Raw genomic sequence first — 16,702 nt, forward strand, 5'->3', positions numbered from 1 at the left:
CTAGATTCTATTGTATTACTCATTTATGCATCTAACTCCATGCTTTCTTATACTACTTATTACAACGCATTTAAATTTAGCCATTGACCTTTTGGTCCAACAACATGGAGGTAATGGTTAAGACTTAGGATCTTAAGGTCTCAGGTTCGAAACCTGTCTTATCGGGGTTTTCTCACAGTGACGGGTTTTGACATATCGTCTCACAAAAGTTTACTCAGGTATTGAGGCTAGTTTCAAACGTCATTAAAAAACAATGCATTTAAATTGCAGCCTTATTTTAAAGTGTTCATACAATATACTAACTAGATTCTATTCTTCAACTCATCTATGCATATGATCCAATGCATTATTATTCTTCTGTATAGTACAACATAAGGTGGAAATTGGACATAGAAATGATAAATTTTTGTACTATGGATGAAAATACTTTTTGTATAAATCAAAAGTAAATGGAGGTTTAGGAAAGTTATTAAATAGTTGCATAACCAAAAGAAAAGGTATATGTAGCATATGTATTCCAAAAGACCCTATAACGGCATAACTCGTTTAATCAGATGGATAACACCATGTGTGTTTAGTTTATACACGATTTTAAGTGTGTGTAGGTTAAAGTTGATCGTGCTCAAACCAAATTCGTCCTAATGCATTTGTGTAAAAAATAATAAAAAGTCGCTAGAATTCGTCCTAATGCATTTGTGTAAAAAATAATAAAAAATCGCTAGAAGGAGGGCTTGAAACCTCCGACCTTGTGGTTAACAGCCACACGCTCTAACCAACTGAGCTATTCCAGCTTCTTATATCTTTTCTTATAATGTTTTATATGACCAGTCATCTACAGTTAGTGAAGTGAGAAAAATACAACCCAACAATTGTGTTTTATTTGTTAGAATCTATTTCAAATTTCAAAGTAAAGTGAAAATCAAATCAAACCGAAACCGAGACAGTTTAAATTGAACAAAGTACATTTAGAATTAGTTATTCGATTTTCGGTTTCAAGAACTCAAATTAGGTTAAATCGATGATAAATATATTAAACATTAGCCCATTACAAAATCGAGAAACCCTAAGCATAAATCAATAAACACCCTATCTATACCCCGTTTTGGAATTATTTATGAAAACTCTTTATAACTTTTTAATAAGTTACACTTTAACTTATTAACTTTTACTTATTATACCAAAAGCAATCCCAAACACCCCTCTGTATCTTTTTAAACTTATTTTTCTCGGTTTGAAATCGAAACAAAACCATATTCAAATTCAGATACGATTTGAATTTTGCTCGATTTGATTGAAATAATCAAAACCAATAAAACCGATGGGAAAAACCTAAAACCTAAACCGGTAAACACCTTTATCCTTTATTTTAACTCACTGACAATATCTCTAATTTGAGGAATTTCATATCTAATATATCATTTGAATTCAAGTTAAATTCAACAACAAATTCTACAAACTAAACAAGTTCCAAATAAACTTTAGATTATAATGTATAATTCAATCAATCAATCAATCAATCATACCCAGTGAAGTCCCGCCAATAGTAAAGCTATAGGTAGGGTATGTGGAGGGTGGGATGTAGGCACACCGTACCTCTATCCAAATGGATAAAGATGTGGCTTCCAGAGAGACTCTCAACTCTAAAGTACAAATGTATGAAGCAATACAAAGGAAATCAAAGTTCAACAGTAATAATAATAATAATAGTAATAGTAATGATAATAATAATATCTATGGAAAGAATATACTAATACTATATATATGGGAATAATAATACTAATACTAATACTAATACTATATATGTGACCAAAATAAGGTAAATAGAAAGCCCTAAGGAATTCATTTCTCCCTAAAAATCCTTAACTTTAGTTCTACTTCTCCATGAATTTCTATCCTCAACCATGTCCTCGGAAAGGTTTAAGTCTATCAAATCATGTATAAAATCAAATGTTTCATGAAAGTAATATAATCTTCTATATTTTATATTAGAGTTAATAGCCATTTTCGTCCCTCTGGTTTGCTACTTTTGCCACTTTAGTCCAAAGTTTGAAATTTTGTCAATTTAGACATCATAGCTTTAAACATTAGCCAATTAAGTACCCCCGTCTAACAACATCCAACTATGCCGTTAGTTTAAGGGTATTTTGTCTTTCTCCGTTTTATTTTGAGTTAATGGTCATTTTCGACCCTATGGTTTGATACTTTTGCCACTTCATTCCAAAGTTTGAAATTTTGCCAATATAGTCCTCATAGTTTTAAACACTAGCGAATTACGTCCCCCCGTCTAACGGCATCCAACTATTAGAAATGATGATTTACGAGTATCCAATGGATTAGTTAGTCGACTGGATATACCCGATGAGACGAAACGGTTTGTGTTTGCGTTCCGTGAACCGGAATCCACAGGCAGTGGTCTACATACTCTGTGCTTAGAATTTATCCGAGAAATCAGCCGTGGATGCTCACCATGTCGTTAGATGTATTTAAGATGTGTTTTCTTCATAAAACTGGTAAAGATAAGTATGAAAATGTGGCTGGAAGTTTAGTGTTGAAGGAGATTTTTGGTGTTCGATTTAATGGTCATTTTTTAGCCGCAAAACGAGCTGCTGAAGATGTCGGTTCTTCGCTTTTGTTGCTTGAATCGTCTTTTGTGAATATAGGAAAAGATCACAATCATAATTCATCAAGTGAGGTTAAATCTGGTTCATACAGATATCTCATTTCAGATGATTTTCTTTATTCTCAGACGTTGAAATTGTTAACGTCTTATTTAACTCAATTAAGTTTTGATCAAGATACGCGTCGTGTAAACATTAAACCTCAAGATAATTATGAGGCCCCACAATATGCGTGTTCTGTTTACCCTTTACTCGAAGATTTGCATAACATGTTCATAACTTGTGTTAATGTTTGCCTCATTATATATTTGTATACAATAGACAATTGGAACAGAACTGCTTGAGCTCCCATCTGTTCATATTACAGCTTGTCACATATATAATAAAAGTGTTAAATACAGATTGAAATTACTCGAAACAACTGGTTTTGATGTAGCAAATTAGCATGAGCTGTACCAGTTTCTTGATTGGGGATTTGGTCTGTTTCAACGTACGCATTTTCTATGTTAGTTTTTTATTCACAGTTCGTAACTCGCTTAAAAAAACAAGGTCAAGAATTGTGTATGGAGGATTGACTTAGGACTCGATACTGACCTAAGCGCACAGTCAGTAATGAAGCGGGCACAATAGATTTGTCACTAGTTGTATAACGATTCTCATGAATATAACTTGTAATGTATAATAGCTTTGTGACATTATGTGGAATCCATAAAGAAAAAAACAATATTCGGATTCTTTTTCATTCTCATGTTGCTCATTTTCTGTCATTTAACGTTTCATTCTTGTGCGGTAAAATAGACAGGTATGTTAACAAGTATAACAAATTATTGTTGTGTTACAATCAATTTTTTTTCAAATTTGGTTGTATAAATTTGATTATCAAATGTATAATACTAGGTTAGAAATCCGTGTATTTACATGGTTTGGAAAATTAAAACGTTAAAATTCATAAATAGTTCAGGCCTCTTAATAAATCACTTTTAAACTTCTTGACCATTGGTTCCAACTGCTATTTTCTACTAAATGACATGTCATCATTGTTTTCTTTTCTTCAAAACAATCTATGGTACATAATAATATACGAATATGTAGAAACTTGCATATACGACAACAAAGATTAAGAGTAAAACAAAGAGGTTATATTAATGCTTTAAGCAACATCACAATTTTTTTATAATGAAAGCAAGTCAACAATTGCCGGTATAAAGACGTGTAAACCAAATATGAGGTAAAAGATGGTATATACTAAGAAGCAAACAAAAACAAAATCTAACCAATGAAACTTTAAAACTTTCCGCGATTCAAAACGTTATTGTATGGAATACATTCTAGATCGTATAAAAATGTTCAATCACAAAGGTTAATGATAATAAAAATGCATAAAATGTTATAAATCGTATACAAAAGCATAAAATTTTCAATTGTCAACGTTGCTGTTGGCAAAATAAATAAAAAAAAATCTGCGTTTGCCGGGAGTCGAACCCGGGTCTATTGCTTGGAAGGCAATTATCCTAACCGTTGGACTACAAACGCCAACTGTTGTCACATTATCTTTAAGACTATATGTATAGAGATTGAAAAATATTATATAAAGAAAATATCGCTAGAAGGAGGGCTTGAACCTCCGACCTTGTGGTTAACAGCCACACGCTCTAACCAACTGAGCTATTCCAGCTTATGGTTTTACACCTTCTAATGTTCTATATAACCAGTAATAAACATTTGGTGAAATGGCCAAGAACATGTCTCTTTAAATTATTATTAGGAAAACCGGTATATGTATACTGATGCAACACAAGATGTTTGACACAATGTATGTGTTTAGTGTTCGCCCTTACGAGACGAGTTTCGATTTCCCTTGCTTACTTTGTATGTAGATTTCCTTTTCTGTTAACATTGTGTTCATTAGTTAGAATCTATCTTGAAGAAACATGCTATGAAATAGTGATGGAAAATTCAACCCAAATCTACTTGACCTTTTTACAAATATAAATGAGTTGAGTCCGTCACTTCTGCAAGTTCTACTAGTTTTCAAAATCGGAAATCTGGAGTTTCGGGTAATAATTTACATTGCCTGAATTGAATTTCAGACAATAATTAAAAGAAAAAACTAGTAATTTTTAAAAAGTTATGCCGGATATCTAAAATATCCTAAATTTATCCAAAACTCATAGTTAATATTTATTATTTAATAGTCTAATTGTTATTTCGGATAATATAGATAACCGAAATACACTAAAATTTCTAAAATGCCTATCCGAATCCAAAAACTTAAAGTATTCCGGGTTCCAAGTTTCGGATAATTCAGGTTCGATTACTGAGTTCAAATATATTTGATTACCACATGATATTGATTCATCATGAATGGGCAATTTGGATTAACATATATTGAGTCTAAGGCTCAAGAAGGTGATTTGCCTATCCTAACTGTCTGATTCGAGTCGGGCTTAAATTGATTAGGCCGGATTTAATACTTCATCATCCCAGTTTCAATGATTATATAACAACTATCAATTACCCGTTTTAATGAAAGTTGTCGTTTAAAACAAATATGTAACGACTAACAATTTTTTTTTAAGAATTGATATATTAATATTATAATAAAATGATTTAATTACAATAGAGAGACAGGTAAGCGGGCAACAAGCAGTGCCATCACCCCATGTTAAATGACAAACTGATTCTACTAAAACAAAGTTATCGTTCTTCGGTGTCGTTGAGTTAATGATGAGGAAATGAAATATGATTAATTGAGGACCTCATTAATCCAATCCACAATCATGTGGTTTGGAACATTGCAATTTAATATAGAAAATGACCTTATAATAATAAATGTGACTCTTTCCAAACCAAGCTTTTATTATTATTATTATTATTATTATTATTATTCGTTACACTCCAAAAATTAATCAAGTTTTTAGGTAACTGTTTACACACCTCCAGTTGTCACCACAACACAAACCACATCAAAATCAACTCATTAATTCACTCAATTTATAGATAAACTGATCATGGAGTTCTGGGTTGTTGCAGCAGCTACTGGTGTTGGGTATGTAGCCAAACACTGGCAAAATTTATCAAGTGAAAACAACACTTCCCCTGGGTTTTCGCCTCGGGTGCAGCGAAACGCACGCCAAGTGTTTGATAAAATGCCTGACTCGGAGACAAGACAGAAATTAGTGGGGATGAATGTTCAAGATTATACAGATGATGGTACTGGAAGTTATGAGTGTTGTTTGCATGAGTTTAGAGCCAAGAACTCGAATAGGAAGTCGTTTTCGAGCTTAAGGCGGTTAGTCGTTGCTAGAGGTTATGAAAGGAAGCAGGTGGCACAAGTTGATGGTGTTAAAGATCAGAGTATTGTGTTCATGGAGGAAAATGAAGCGCCTGCGGATGCCGAGCTGTTTGAACCAGTTGGATCAGTGAAGCTTCCAAGAAAACCGGAACAAACGCGATCACAAGGTTTAACATTTTGCATAAAACTTTTTAACCAATTTTATTTAAAAGAATTAGATTGGCTTAAAATAAAAATATATAAACTTTCTAACTGTATTTTACCCGAGCCCGTATTGACCCGTTACAGTTTCACTTGTTTGATACAGGCAATGATATGGTGCCTTTGACCCTCGGGATAACAATTGGGATATTATCGACTATGGTGACTAATAAGCGGGAAATTGATCATTTAAATGAGCTACTAGAACAAGCTGAGAATATGGTTAAAGATTTACACAATAAACTAGAGTTAAAAGACGGGTTTAATATCACAAACAAGCATGATATCGAGTCGAACGAGCATGCAATGTATAGCCCGAAAGGCAAAAACTTTGAGTTACCGAGTGACATTGAAGCTGAGCTCGAGTCCGAGCTTGAAAGGTTGGAAGAAAATATGCAGAGATTGTCTGGTGTAGTGGAGGTAAGTTAGTTATAAACGGGTTGACTCGCCTAATGTTTTATCTCTAACGGGTCAGATTGGCATATTTAAAAGGGTAATAAATTACAGAAATGGTCCCTCATATTCATTCTTATAGTTTTGGTCACCAAACACAAGCAAGTGAGCAACCCTAGTAGGTCTGTAACCGAACGTTCAGTGAATCATTTGGCTGTAAGTTCGTTTATTTAAAGATGAGCGGACATGCATATTTTTTTGTTCATTTAGTTAAACGAATGAACATCAATATTAGAATATATATCTTGTTCACTCATCTATCTATGTCTGCTAACTTTTGTTCATTTAAAATTTGTTTATGTTCATTCGTTTACAAATTTACATTCATTATGTTTGTAAGTTTAAGTTTGTTCTGTTTATCTTCATTTAAAATTTTTAGGCTCATTACAGTTTAGTCTAGTAGTAATAACTTTTTAGGCCCAACAAATTGTTGTTAACATTTACTATTAACTGGTTTTATCTCGGTTATGTTTGCTAATCTGTGTTCAACTATTTCGATTGTTTACGTTTGTGAACCATTCGTTTATACTATTATTGAAGTAACATAAACGAGCACATACGGGCTCATTTTCTCATTTTCTTAACAAATGAATACAAACATGAAAATTCCGTTCGTTTAGTTGTTCATGTTTGATCGTTTGTTTGGTTAAAGTTAAACAAACGAACACGAACATGCTTTGCTCGTGTCCGTTCAGTTCATTTGCAGGTCTAAACCTTAGGCCATTTTCGTATTTTATGCAATCTAGGGACGAAAGGTTAAATTTAAGCAACCTGCACGGACCATTCGAGTAGTTTACTATATTTAAAATAAGTTAGCTAGAGAGGAAACATGTTGAAGTCGTCCGAGACGTATTTTTAATGCATAAAACCTCCTAAATAATTTCAAAATTTGTTATCATCAGTTAGTGTCCAGTTACATCCGATAGTGTTCATTTGTGTCCTTTTACAATACTAACGAACGGACACAAACGAACGAGCACATACGGGCTCATTTTCTCATTTTCTTAACAAATGAATACAAACATGAAAATTCCGTTCGTTTAGTTGTTCATGTTTGATCGTTTGTTTGGTTAAAGTTAAACAAACGAACACGAACATGCTTTGCTCGTGTCCGTTCAGTTCATTTGCAGGTCTAAACCTTAGGCCATTTTCGTATTTTATGCAATCTAGGGACGAAAGGTTAAATTTAAGCAACCTGCACGGACCATTCGAGTAGTTTACTATATTTAAAATAAGTTAGCTAGAGAGGAAACATGTTGAAGTCGTCCGAGACGTATTTTTAATGCATAAAACCTCCTAAATAATTTCAAAATTTGTTATCATCAGTTAGTGTCCAGTTACATCCGATAGTGTTCATTTGTGTCCTTTTACAATACTAACGAACGGACACAAACGAACGAGCACATACGGGCTCATTTTCTCATTTTCTTAACAAATGAATACAAACATGAAAATTCCGTTCGTTTAGTTGTTCATGTTTGATCGTTTGTTTGGTTAAAGTTAAACAAACGAACACGAACATGCTTTGCTCGTGTCCGTTCAGTTCATTTGCAGGTCTAAACCTTAGGCCATTTTCGTATTTTATGCAATCTAGGGACGAAAGGTTAAATTTAAGCAACCTGCACGGACCATTCGAGTAGTTTACTATATTTAAAATAAGTTAGCTAGAGAGGAAACATGTTGAAGTCGTCCGAGACGTATTTTTAATGCATAAAACCTCCTAAATAATTTCAAAATTTGTTATCAAAAAGTATAAAATGTTAACAAAATTACATGTTTTGACCCGAGCCCGTTACTTGCAGATTGATTCAGACTTTGAAGCAGACATGGCTAAGGGAGACTTGAACCTAGATACACTCACGTGGCAACTCGATAGCGAACCCGAGTCAGACCATGATGACACACGGGTCAAAAGTGAAAGCACCGGGAAGCCCATTTTAACCCCAAACTACACCGTTTCATCACTTGATTTGCGGTTACGTCTTCATGAAGTAATCGAGTCGGAACTCAGAGCCCGTATCGAGGAGCTTGAGGCGGTTCTCGAGGGTCAAAATGGTCAAAGTCAAACTTGTTCGGATTCTCCCGAACCGAAAGAAGACAACTCGTTTTGGGACTTTGATCACACGAGAATCGAATCTTCTTCATCAACACCTTAATATGCATGCAAGATCATGAACTACAGCCATAGAAGTACAATGTACATATCGAATAATATTATGTGTATAGATAAGGCCTTTTAGGTTGCATATATAGTTATTTACTTATCATTATAGGGTTGGTATCGTTACAAAACTCAAAAAAAGTTAAGAACTTTAAAGAACTCATAATAATCAAACATTTTTTTATATTTTTTTCATATATTAACATTATTTGAGATTAGTTTTACGATATTTTATTTATAATTTTTTTATTACATACATAAATCACAAGTTTACATATGTGTAAAATTTATGTGATAAAAAGTTTACATATGTGTAAACACTAATTTTCGTAACTGTAATCGTAAATATAGATGTAAAAAGTGATAAAACTACATTCAAATAACATGAACATATAAAAAATCTTATAAAAGTGTTAGTTATTAAGAGTTCTTTCAAGTTTTTAAATAACTTTAGAGTTCTGTAATGATACTTATCATTGTATCATATATAGAGATTATTGGTATCTAAATTTGGGTACATTATGATAGAAACCTATTAGAATTTTTTTTTAAAAAAATTAATTATATAAATACCTTGCGCCTCACGGACGTGAAGTGCACCTTGTGCCTTGGTTATGGGGACCTGATCGCGTTTGTTAGCCTCGCGCTTTTTAAAACCAAGATAGAAACAAACCCAAATGAATCTGTTTGGCTCAATGAGAACATCTTCAAAGTTCATGACTTTTGAGTACAAATAGAATTTGACCATGTTAGGGTGCCTAAGTTTAGTTAAACTGATATGACACGAAAGTTGACTTTTATGTTGATTAATTTTAGAGTTTGATTGTTATAGTAATTTGGTTTTCTTATAAAACCTTGTATGAAAGTATGAAACTTATATATTTTGTTGAAATAATTATACAAATAAAATAATTGAATGAGTCAAACCATTTGTAAGTTGTTTGAGATCGGGATGTTAAAAGCTTGAATCAAACATGGTATAAACTGAAGTTGGTTTAATAAACGAGCCGTATCTCAAGCTTCATATATCAAACTCGACTAGACTCGGTAAGCCTATTATTTCTATAAGTATAATAATTTTGTGTCTTATATTATATACATACTTATGATAAAATCTTACATATATTTAATATGAGTTTAGATTAAATACAAATTAAATTAGCATGCTAACTGTCAAATCAAGTTGTGCAATTATATATATAGTATAGTGTATAACATCATAACGTAATTAAACTACAATGTCATTACATAATTATACTACTTGTATATTTAATTACAGTACTTGATTCACACAGTTAGCGTGTTTTTTTAGTTTCTACGTTAACTTTCCCCTAATTAATATAAACCAAAAAATGATCACTCATCTTTTAGTATCACTACTATCACTTACCAGTTACCATAGCGCACATGATAAATCTCAGCATCTCTATATCACAACATTTTCACTATCATGTCACTTACGTTTACATATACGAATAAATATACGCTAATACATTTTCAATAAATTTACACTATATATGTTACAAAGTTGAGAACATTATGAATTTATGATTACAACTTTTCAAACAATAATTTGTCTCCAATCCTCAAAGCAAGTTAACATGGTCCCACTTACCAAACTATTTTTACCGTTCCAAACACGTTACAACTCATCTTTTGTCTAATTATGAAATTATCCACAATGGCTGCCCAATGTTGACTATGCAACGACCCTCATAGTCTTGACTTTGACTTTCCGTGGACCCCACCAACATGTAAACAAATCTGTCTTAACACAATAGTTTTAAGTACATGCAAAATCAAACACAACAACACTTTAAAACAATGAACCTCTTAAATGTTAATGTTATGTTTCATCTATCATTATTCATTTCTTTTGTTTCCGGTGACAGTGGATTGCGGCCGCGCCACCGGCGGTTGCTCGCTGAGATGAAAAACGGGTTGCGGCCATCCGAATTAGTGATGATTATAGTAGCATTACTAATTTTTCTAATTCTTAAAGCTCTAATCATTCTTTACATTTATAGAAAGAGGTTTAAAAGGAGTTCGCGTGTGGAGACTATCCAGTCCCCACCGCGCACGGGAACCGAGCACCTCGTTATTTTCAAACCGGTCAACACACCGTTGACTTTCGACGTCCTTTTTCAAGCAACCGAAAATTTCACTTTGAAAAATTGCATTGGGAGCGGTGGTTTTGGGTCGACGTACCGGGCGGAGATATCCCTGGGGACCACCGTAGCGGTGAAGCGGCTCACGGTGGAAATGTGTCAAGGGGTCCCGCAGTTTAACGCGGAAATCCGTAGTCTACAACAAATCGAACACCCGAATTTAATAACGTTAATCGGGTACTACGCTAGCCCGTCAGAAAGGTTTTTAGTTTATAATTATCTTCCAGGCGGAAACCTGGAAGACTTTATCCGTTTGAAAAAGAATAATGTCACGTCTGTGCAAACAGTTACTAAAATAGCAGTCGACATAGCTGTCGCACTGGCATTTTTACACAATGAGTGTAATCCATGTGTCCTTCACCGAGACGTGAAGCCAGGCAATATCTTACTAGACGACGATCTCAACGCTTACTTATCAGATTTTGGGTTGTCACGTCTTTTAGAGGGGTTTAGGACACATGTCACAACCGGGGTGGTGGGGACATTTGGATACGTGGCACCTGAATATGCTTTGGCGTGTCAAGTATCAGACAGAGCGGATGTTTATAGCTATGGAGTTATGTTGCTTGAATTAATAACGAATAAACGGGCATTGGACCCGTCGTTTTCTAGGGAACAAAATGGTTACACTATTGTTACGTGGGCGACGATGCTTCGCCGAGAGGGGCGGATGGAGGAGGCTTTTGTGGCCGCGATGTGAGAATCGGGGCCGCAAAAGGTGTTACTGGATTTGTTGGAGTTGGGATTGAATTGCACGGTGGAAGTAGCCTCAGGAAGACCGAACATGAGGCATGTTGTAAGGAAGTTGAAACAAATTCAAAAAACTTTTATCATTTAATAATTCAAGTGTAAATTAATGTTACCAAAATCAATGTTGGGTAATAGAAGTGAACATACCGGATTTGCAACACCCGGGGTTTACCGACTTTTTTGTTTAGTTTATGTACCGTAACAAACGTAACTAAGACCGACCAAATTCGAGTTGACTCACCGCCACAACGCTCGGGTTTTATTGACCTTTTTGTTTTAGTTGCGGTATCGTAATGAATGTAATTAAAACCGACCAAATTCGCGTTATCTCAACACTGCAACACACATGTTCTAAATGTTAAGAGTTATTCAAATGTTGTATGCATATTAGCATATACTATATTATCATCTCATGAAAACCATTGTAATATAATTTGTCTTTCATCTATACATAACTTAAGTTGAAGATATTGTGTGGTTAATATGAGTGAATTAAGAGTACATTATGAGTCGTTCTATAAAATAAAAATTGAAAAGTAAATGTTGTATAACATATTATTCTATGCTTTTTGTTACTATCATGATTTTACAACTAACTCGATTCTCTGCAAATGCAAATAAAAGACGTATTTATCATCAATTGGGCCGATTAAAACATAAAACTTTACGTACTTGGCAACTTTAGTCTCCTAGTTAATGAACAAATTTAATCCTTCTAACTTCTAAGTTTAACAATTTGGTTAAATTCTTTATAAACTTAAATTAAGTATCTAATAAAATAACAAATAATTATGATCCTTAAATAAATGATTACCAAATCCATTAATTGTGGATAATTGTGATCTAGTGGTAAGAGGGTTGGGTTATTTAGTGAAGACTCAAATTCGATTTCATTTGTGACACTTTTGACGGATTATGACAATAAACGATTTGAGCTAGGCTTTGTTTAAGGTTATTAGTTCAAACCCTGAGCCCACATGAGTTTTCGTCCCACTTTGTGATACGTCAGAAAGTTTCGCTCTTGTAGTAGCACAATGACTGTTAAATGGCAGCCGGCGGTATGGTTTCTCGGGGGAACGTCCAAGTCAACGTGGGTCCAGTTAAGTCAACATAATCTGGCCAGACTCTGGTTTTCGGGCTCGTGGATCGTTCGATAAAAACTTGAATAAAACTAGCTAAAAAAACTTGATTTGAAAGATCCCGAGCTGAGTTGGCTCATTTTTGTAACCGAGCCAAATACGACCTAGGCTCGGCTTGATCTTTATCTCGTTTAACTTCAAAATTGAGCTAGAACCTTAGTTGAGTTGCCCCGTTTAATTTTGAGCCCGAGCTCGAAACCACCCTGACTCGACTCGTGAACAGCCCTAGGCCAGAGTAAAGCAACAAGACTCTTCAAAATTAAGAAGTGCAGTGACTTAACACACAAAGAGCCACCGTTCTGTAAAAAAGTTAAAAATAAATTATTACCATTAACTAAATACCGATAGAAACCGATACCGACATGTTCTAAATTAAATAAAAGAAGAACCGCACTTCCCTCTTCCTTAACGCCAACAGGATCCCAAATCGGAGCCCTAATTCTCTCAACTCTAAAAAGGTAATGAAGAGGTAGGTCCCAGCAGAGCCCAATTGGACCCGCAAGACTCACCTCAAAGAGGGACGTCTGCGCAGTTGAACCCGCAAGACTCACCTTCAACAGGGACGTCTGCGCAAAGGCTAAACTCGCAAGACTCACCTTGAAGAGAGACGTCTGCGCAGAAACCAACTGGATCTGCAGGACCCACCATGCTCAGAGACGTGACGTCCTTACGCGCAGTACGCAAGCTGTTCCCGCAGGAAAAGCCTCCCAATGGTCGACGTACTCCGCCTGTTCCCGCAGCAACGGATACTAGCCATCAGGGAAGGCTACCCGCGCAGCAAGGCTACACGCACAAGGCACTTAACTCTTAAATAATTCAGTAATGTCACCTGAAGAAGGAGTGAGCAAGCCGGGAATACTCCCGCCCAAAGACGGGAAAACTCCCGCCCAAATGAGCCAGTCCGTACGATACTGGAGGATCTTTTGTACTGTACCTGACGAGGTATGGACAAAAGATCTGACCAAAGCTGCGACAGCTCACTGACAACAGTACAACGAGCAGCATGCTCTATTACTTAATGTCACTATCAGCCGCTGCCTACTCACCAACCTGTCGTAGCACGTGCATAGCCTGCAGTTGGTGGAAAAGGAATAGTACACAGCCGGCCTGGTCACTATCAGCCGCTGCCTACCCACCAACCACCAGCATGGCATGTGCGTAGCCCACAGTTGGCAGAACAGGAATACTATTCAGCCGGCTGTACCTTCTTGGAAACCTACATTCGGCTATAAATACTCCAACACCTTGGAATGGTATGAGGATCTCATTATCTTATCACATCTTATATCTTCATATAGTATCTGATATCTGCTCTAGCTATTTCTCTTAATATACACTTATATTCAAGAGCAATCTAGTCTGATTCTCACGCCGGAGGGTGGTCACAAGGAGGTACCCCCCCCCTTCTCAGTGACGAGCTCACGGTGTCTGTTTTGCAGGTTATCAGAAGAACCATCTTTGCCGGACCTAACCCCTCGTGGGAAACATCTATTTAACCCCCAGATTATCCGTAATCTGCCCGGGGTCGATTAGTGTTTCTTCAAGTAACAATTTGAGTTTTGCATATTCATAATTATAATTATATGATTTTCATTTCTTTATGCCTTTGAGCTTAAACCCTAACTCAATCAAATGTATTATTATTATTATTATTATTATTATTATTATTATTATTATTATTATTATGTCACTAATTGTCTAAATAGTTTAGATCAAAATTTAAAACCTTAGATTTTACATTTTCAGATTCATCACCATGGTAGTAGGTGCCCGGGTCCGACTGAGGGGTTGGCAGCAAGCGGCAGTGGCTCTCGGGTCTGCGGTTGGTGCGTTGGTGGACCCGAGGCGAGCCGATTTGATAGCTGCTTTGGGTGAAACAACTGGGAAATCGGCTTTTGAAAGAGTGCTTGAAAGAATGAAAAGGAGCCCCGAAGGCAGAGTATGATTCGTTTATCTTTAACCAAACAAATTATTGAATATGAACAGTTAAATGGAAAGGGAATATGCTCGTGTTTGTTTATGATCGTTTGTTAACGGTGTAAACGAACGTAACTGAACATAGATGAAAGGGCAGAAATATTTGAATGGATATGTTAACGAGCGTAAATGAATGAACTTAAAACAAACGTAAACTAACAAACATAAATGAAAGTAAACGAACGAATTTATATAACTGAATGTTCACGAACATCAGTGAAAATGAATTATCGAGATATGTGTTCATGTTTTTTCATTTTACTAAATTAATAAAATTTGTTGTTCATGTTATTTCGTTTATTAAAGAAACGAACTTCCCGTATGGTTCACGAATTGTTCTTTGAACGTTCGTGCGTTGACAGGCATACCCATGACTAATAACATCTTATATTCTAGGAAATACTGTTGGACCATCGCATGTCATTTCTAGTAAGAAAGTGAATATTCTCGTGTTTGTTTATGTTCGTTTATTAACAGTGTAAACGAACGGTTCACGAACATAACCGAACATAGATGAATGAACATAACTGAAAGACAATTAAAAGTATTGTGGAAAACAATTTGTTGGGCTTGAAAGTTATTAATCTAAACTAAGTTGTAATGGGCCAAAAAAATTTTAAATGAATTGTTAATGAACGTAAATGACGAACCTAAACAAATGTAAACTAACGAGTATTAACGGATATGAATAATTGAATGTTTAAGAGCATAAATGAACGAACGCGACTTCATGTTCGTTCATTTATTAAATAAACGGGCGTAAACGAACTTCTCGGAAAACGGTTCACGAACTATTCACTGAATGTTCGGTTCGTTTACACACATGAGTAATAACATCCTATATTCCAGGAAATACTGTTGGACCGTCCACGTGTCATTTCCAGTAACGTGGGCCACGCGTGGGACCTACCAGAAAACACATTTGGTGCCGCATATGCAAAGTTCATGGGATCAAGAAACTTCTCACCAGACGACCGACCACTCGTAAGATTCATGGAAACGGAAGAACTCGCTTACGTGGCGATGCGTGCACACGAAGTGCATGATTTCTGGCACACCCTTTTTGGCCTTCCAACAAACTTGATCGGTGAGTCAGCGCTTAAAGTCATAGAATTTGAACAAATGATGCTTCCAATGCGCTTCTTGTCTGTCATAGGAGGAACTGCACGGTTTAACGACAAACAAAGATTGTTGTTCTATACACATTACTTCCCTTGGGCAGTTCGGGCAGGTATGAAGTCAACTGACCTGATGTGTGTTTATTATGAGAAACATTTTCATGAAGATTTGGATGAAGTGAGGCGGAGATGGGGCATTATACCTGCTCCGTCTGTTCAACGGTAGCTCGGTTAAGTTAGTTATCGCGATAATATAAGAGGATTTTGAAATAAAAGTGTTCTAACTTTGTACTGATGTATGTCTTTATATATTGAATAAAATAACCATATGGTTTGTTACAAACAATAATATATGCTTTAATATTTGAATGCTGTATTCTGAAACATATGTATGTCATGATAAATGGCAATACAATTTTTGTGAAGTTTGAACATGAATTATTTAGTGGGGTGAAGTGAGAAAAATAATTTTTATATACTTGGGAATAATCAAATACACAGTCGCATCATTTGGAAGGCAAAAATACTTCAAAGATGAACCTGTTCCCATGCAACATTCGGGAATTCTTGACCATATCGAGCTGAAACAATCTGTTCTTCCTGAATACCCTGATGGCCAAAGAATTTCTTGCCGCAACCATATAGTATTCGTATCTACCTGGTGATGAATAAAATATGTGCCCTTTTGATCTTTCAGAAAAAGGACCTAAATCGAATCATAGTTCCCAATCTCAACTTGCATATACCGCCACAAAACCTTACAAATGTATCCATATGAAAGATGAGAGCATAAGGAAATTAGAACCATCGTTGCTCTCAACA

The 16,702-nt window shown here is 35.4% G+C and overlaps 2 protein-coding genes, 3 non-coding genes and 1 pseudogene across 5 annotated transcripts; 3 read left to right on the forward strand and 3 right to left on the reverse strand.

The window, feature by feature from the left end:
- Positions 1–716: 716 nt before the first annotated feature.
- On the reverse strand, positions 717–791 carry TRNAN-GUU (transfer RNA asparagine (anticodon GUU)). Its single transcript has one exon. It is a non-coding gene; the product is annotated as a tRNA-Asn (tRNA).
- Positions 792–4,079: 3,288 nt separating this feature from the next.
- Positions 4,080–4,151, reverse strand: TRNAG-UCC (transfer RNA glycine (anticodon UCC)). Its single transcript has one exon. It is a non-coding gene; the product is annotated as a tRNA-Gly (tRNA).
- Positions 4,152–4,219: 68 nt separating this feature from the next.
- On the reverse strand, positions 4,220–4,293 carry TRNAN-GUU (transfer RNA asparagine (anticodon GUU)). The gene has a single exon. It is a non-coding gene; the product is annotated as a tRNA-Asn (tRNA).
- Positions 4,294–5,524: 1,231 nt separating this feature from the next.
- Positions 5,525–8,826, forward strand: LOC143577316 (uncharacterized). Its single transcript, XM_077061180.1, has 4 exons — positions 5,525–5,944; positions 5,975–6,080; positions 6,221–6,534; positions 8,370–8,826. Exons 1-4 carry the CDS (start codon positions 5,630–5,632, stop codon positions 8,721–8,723), a joined length of 1,089 nt encoding a protein of 362 aa, XP_076917295.1. The 5' UTR covers positions 5,525–5,629; the 3' UTR covers positions 8,724–8,826.
- Positions 8,827–10,392: 1,566 nt separating this feature from the next.
- Positions 10,393–11,724, forward strand: LOC143577317 (putative LRR receptor-like serine/threonine-protein kinase RPK1 pseudogene; annotated as a pseudogene).
- Positions 11,725–13,166: 1,442 nt separating this feature from the next.
- LOC143577318 (ubiquinone biosynthesis protein COQ4 homolog, mitochondrial-like) lies at positions 13,167–16,185 on the forward strand. Its single transcript, XM_077061181.1, has 3 exons — positions 13,167–13,243; positions 14,532–14,724; positions 15,612–16,185. Exons 2-3 carry the CDS (start codon positions 14,542–14,544, stop codon positions 16,104–16,106), a joined length of 678 nt encoding a protein of 225 aa, XP_076917296.1. The 5' UTR covers positions 13,167–13,243; positions 14,532–14,541; the 3' UTR covers positions 16,107–16,185.
- The last annotated feature ends 517 nt before the right edge of the window (positions 16,186–16,702 follow it).

Source organism: Bidens hawaiensis, unplaced genomic scaffold (assembly GCF_021521415.1).
Source record: "Bidens hawaiensis isolate Kalapana, Puna unplaced genomic scaffold, B.hawaiensis_p1.1 tig00028508_1, whole genome shotgun sequence".
Taxonomy (NCBI): domain Eukaryota; kingdom Viridiplantae; phylum Streptophyta; class Magnoliopsida; order Asterales; family Asteraceae; genus Bidens; species Bidens hawaiensis.

Bases quoted from the DNA above. Each gene is read 5' to 3' on its own strand.
- LOC143577316 (XM_077061180.1), top strand. From the start codon at position 5,630: ATGGAGTTCTGGGTTGTTGCAGCAGCTACTGGTGTTGGGTATGTAGCC. The intron at 5,945-5,974 runs GTGGCACAAGTT...GTTAAAGATCAG, and splicing joins GAGGTTATGAAAGGAAGCAG to AGTATTGTGTTCATGGAGGA. The intron at 6,535-8,369 runs GTAAGTTAGTTA...CGTTACTTGCAG, and splicing joins GATTGTCTGGTGTAGTGGAG to ATTGATTCAGACTTTGAAGC.
- LOC143577318 (XM_077061181.1), top strand. From the start codon at position 14,542: ATGGTAGTAGGTGCCCGGGTCCGACTGAGGGGTTGGCAGCAAGCGGCA. The intron at 14,725-15,611 runs GTATGATTCGTT...CCTATATTCCAG, and splicing joins AAAGGAGCCCCGAAGGCAGA to GAAATACTGTTGGACCGTCC.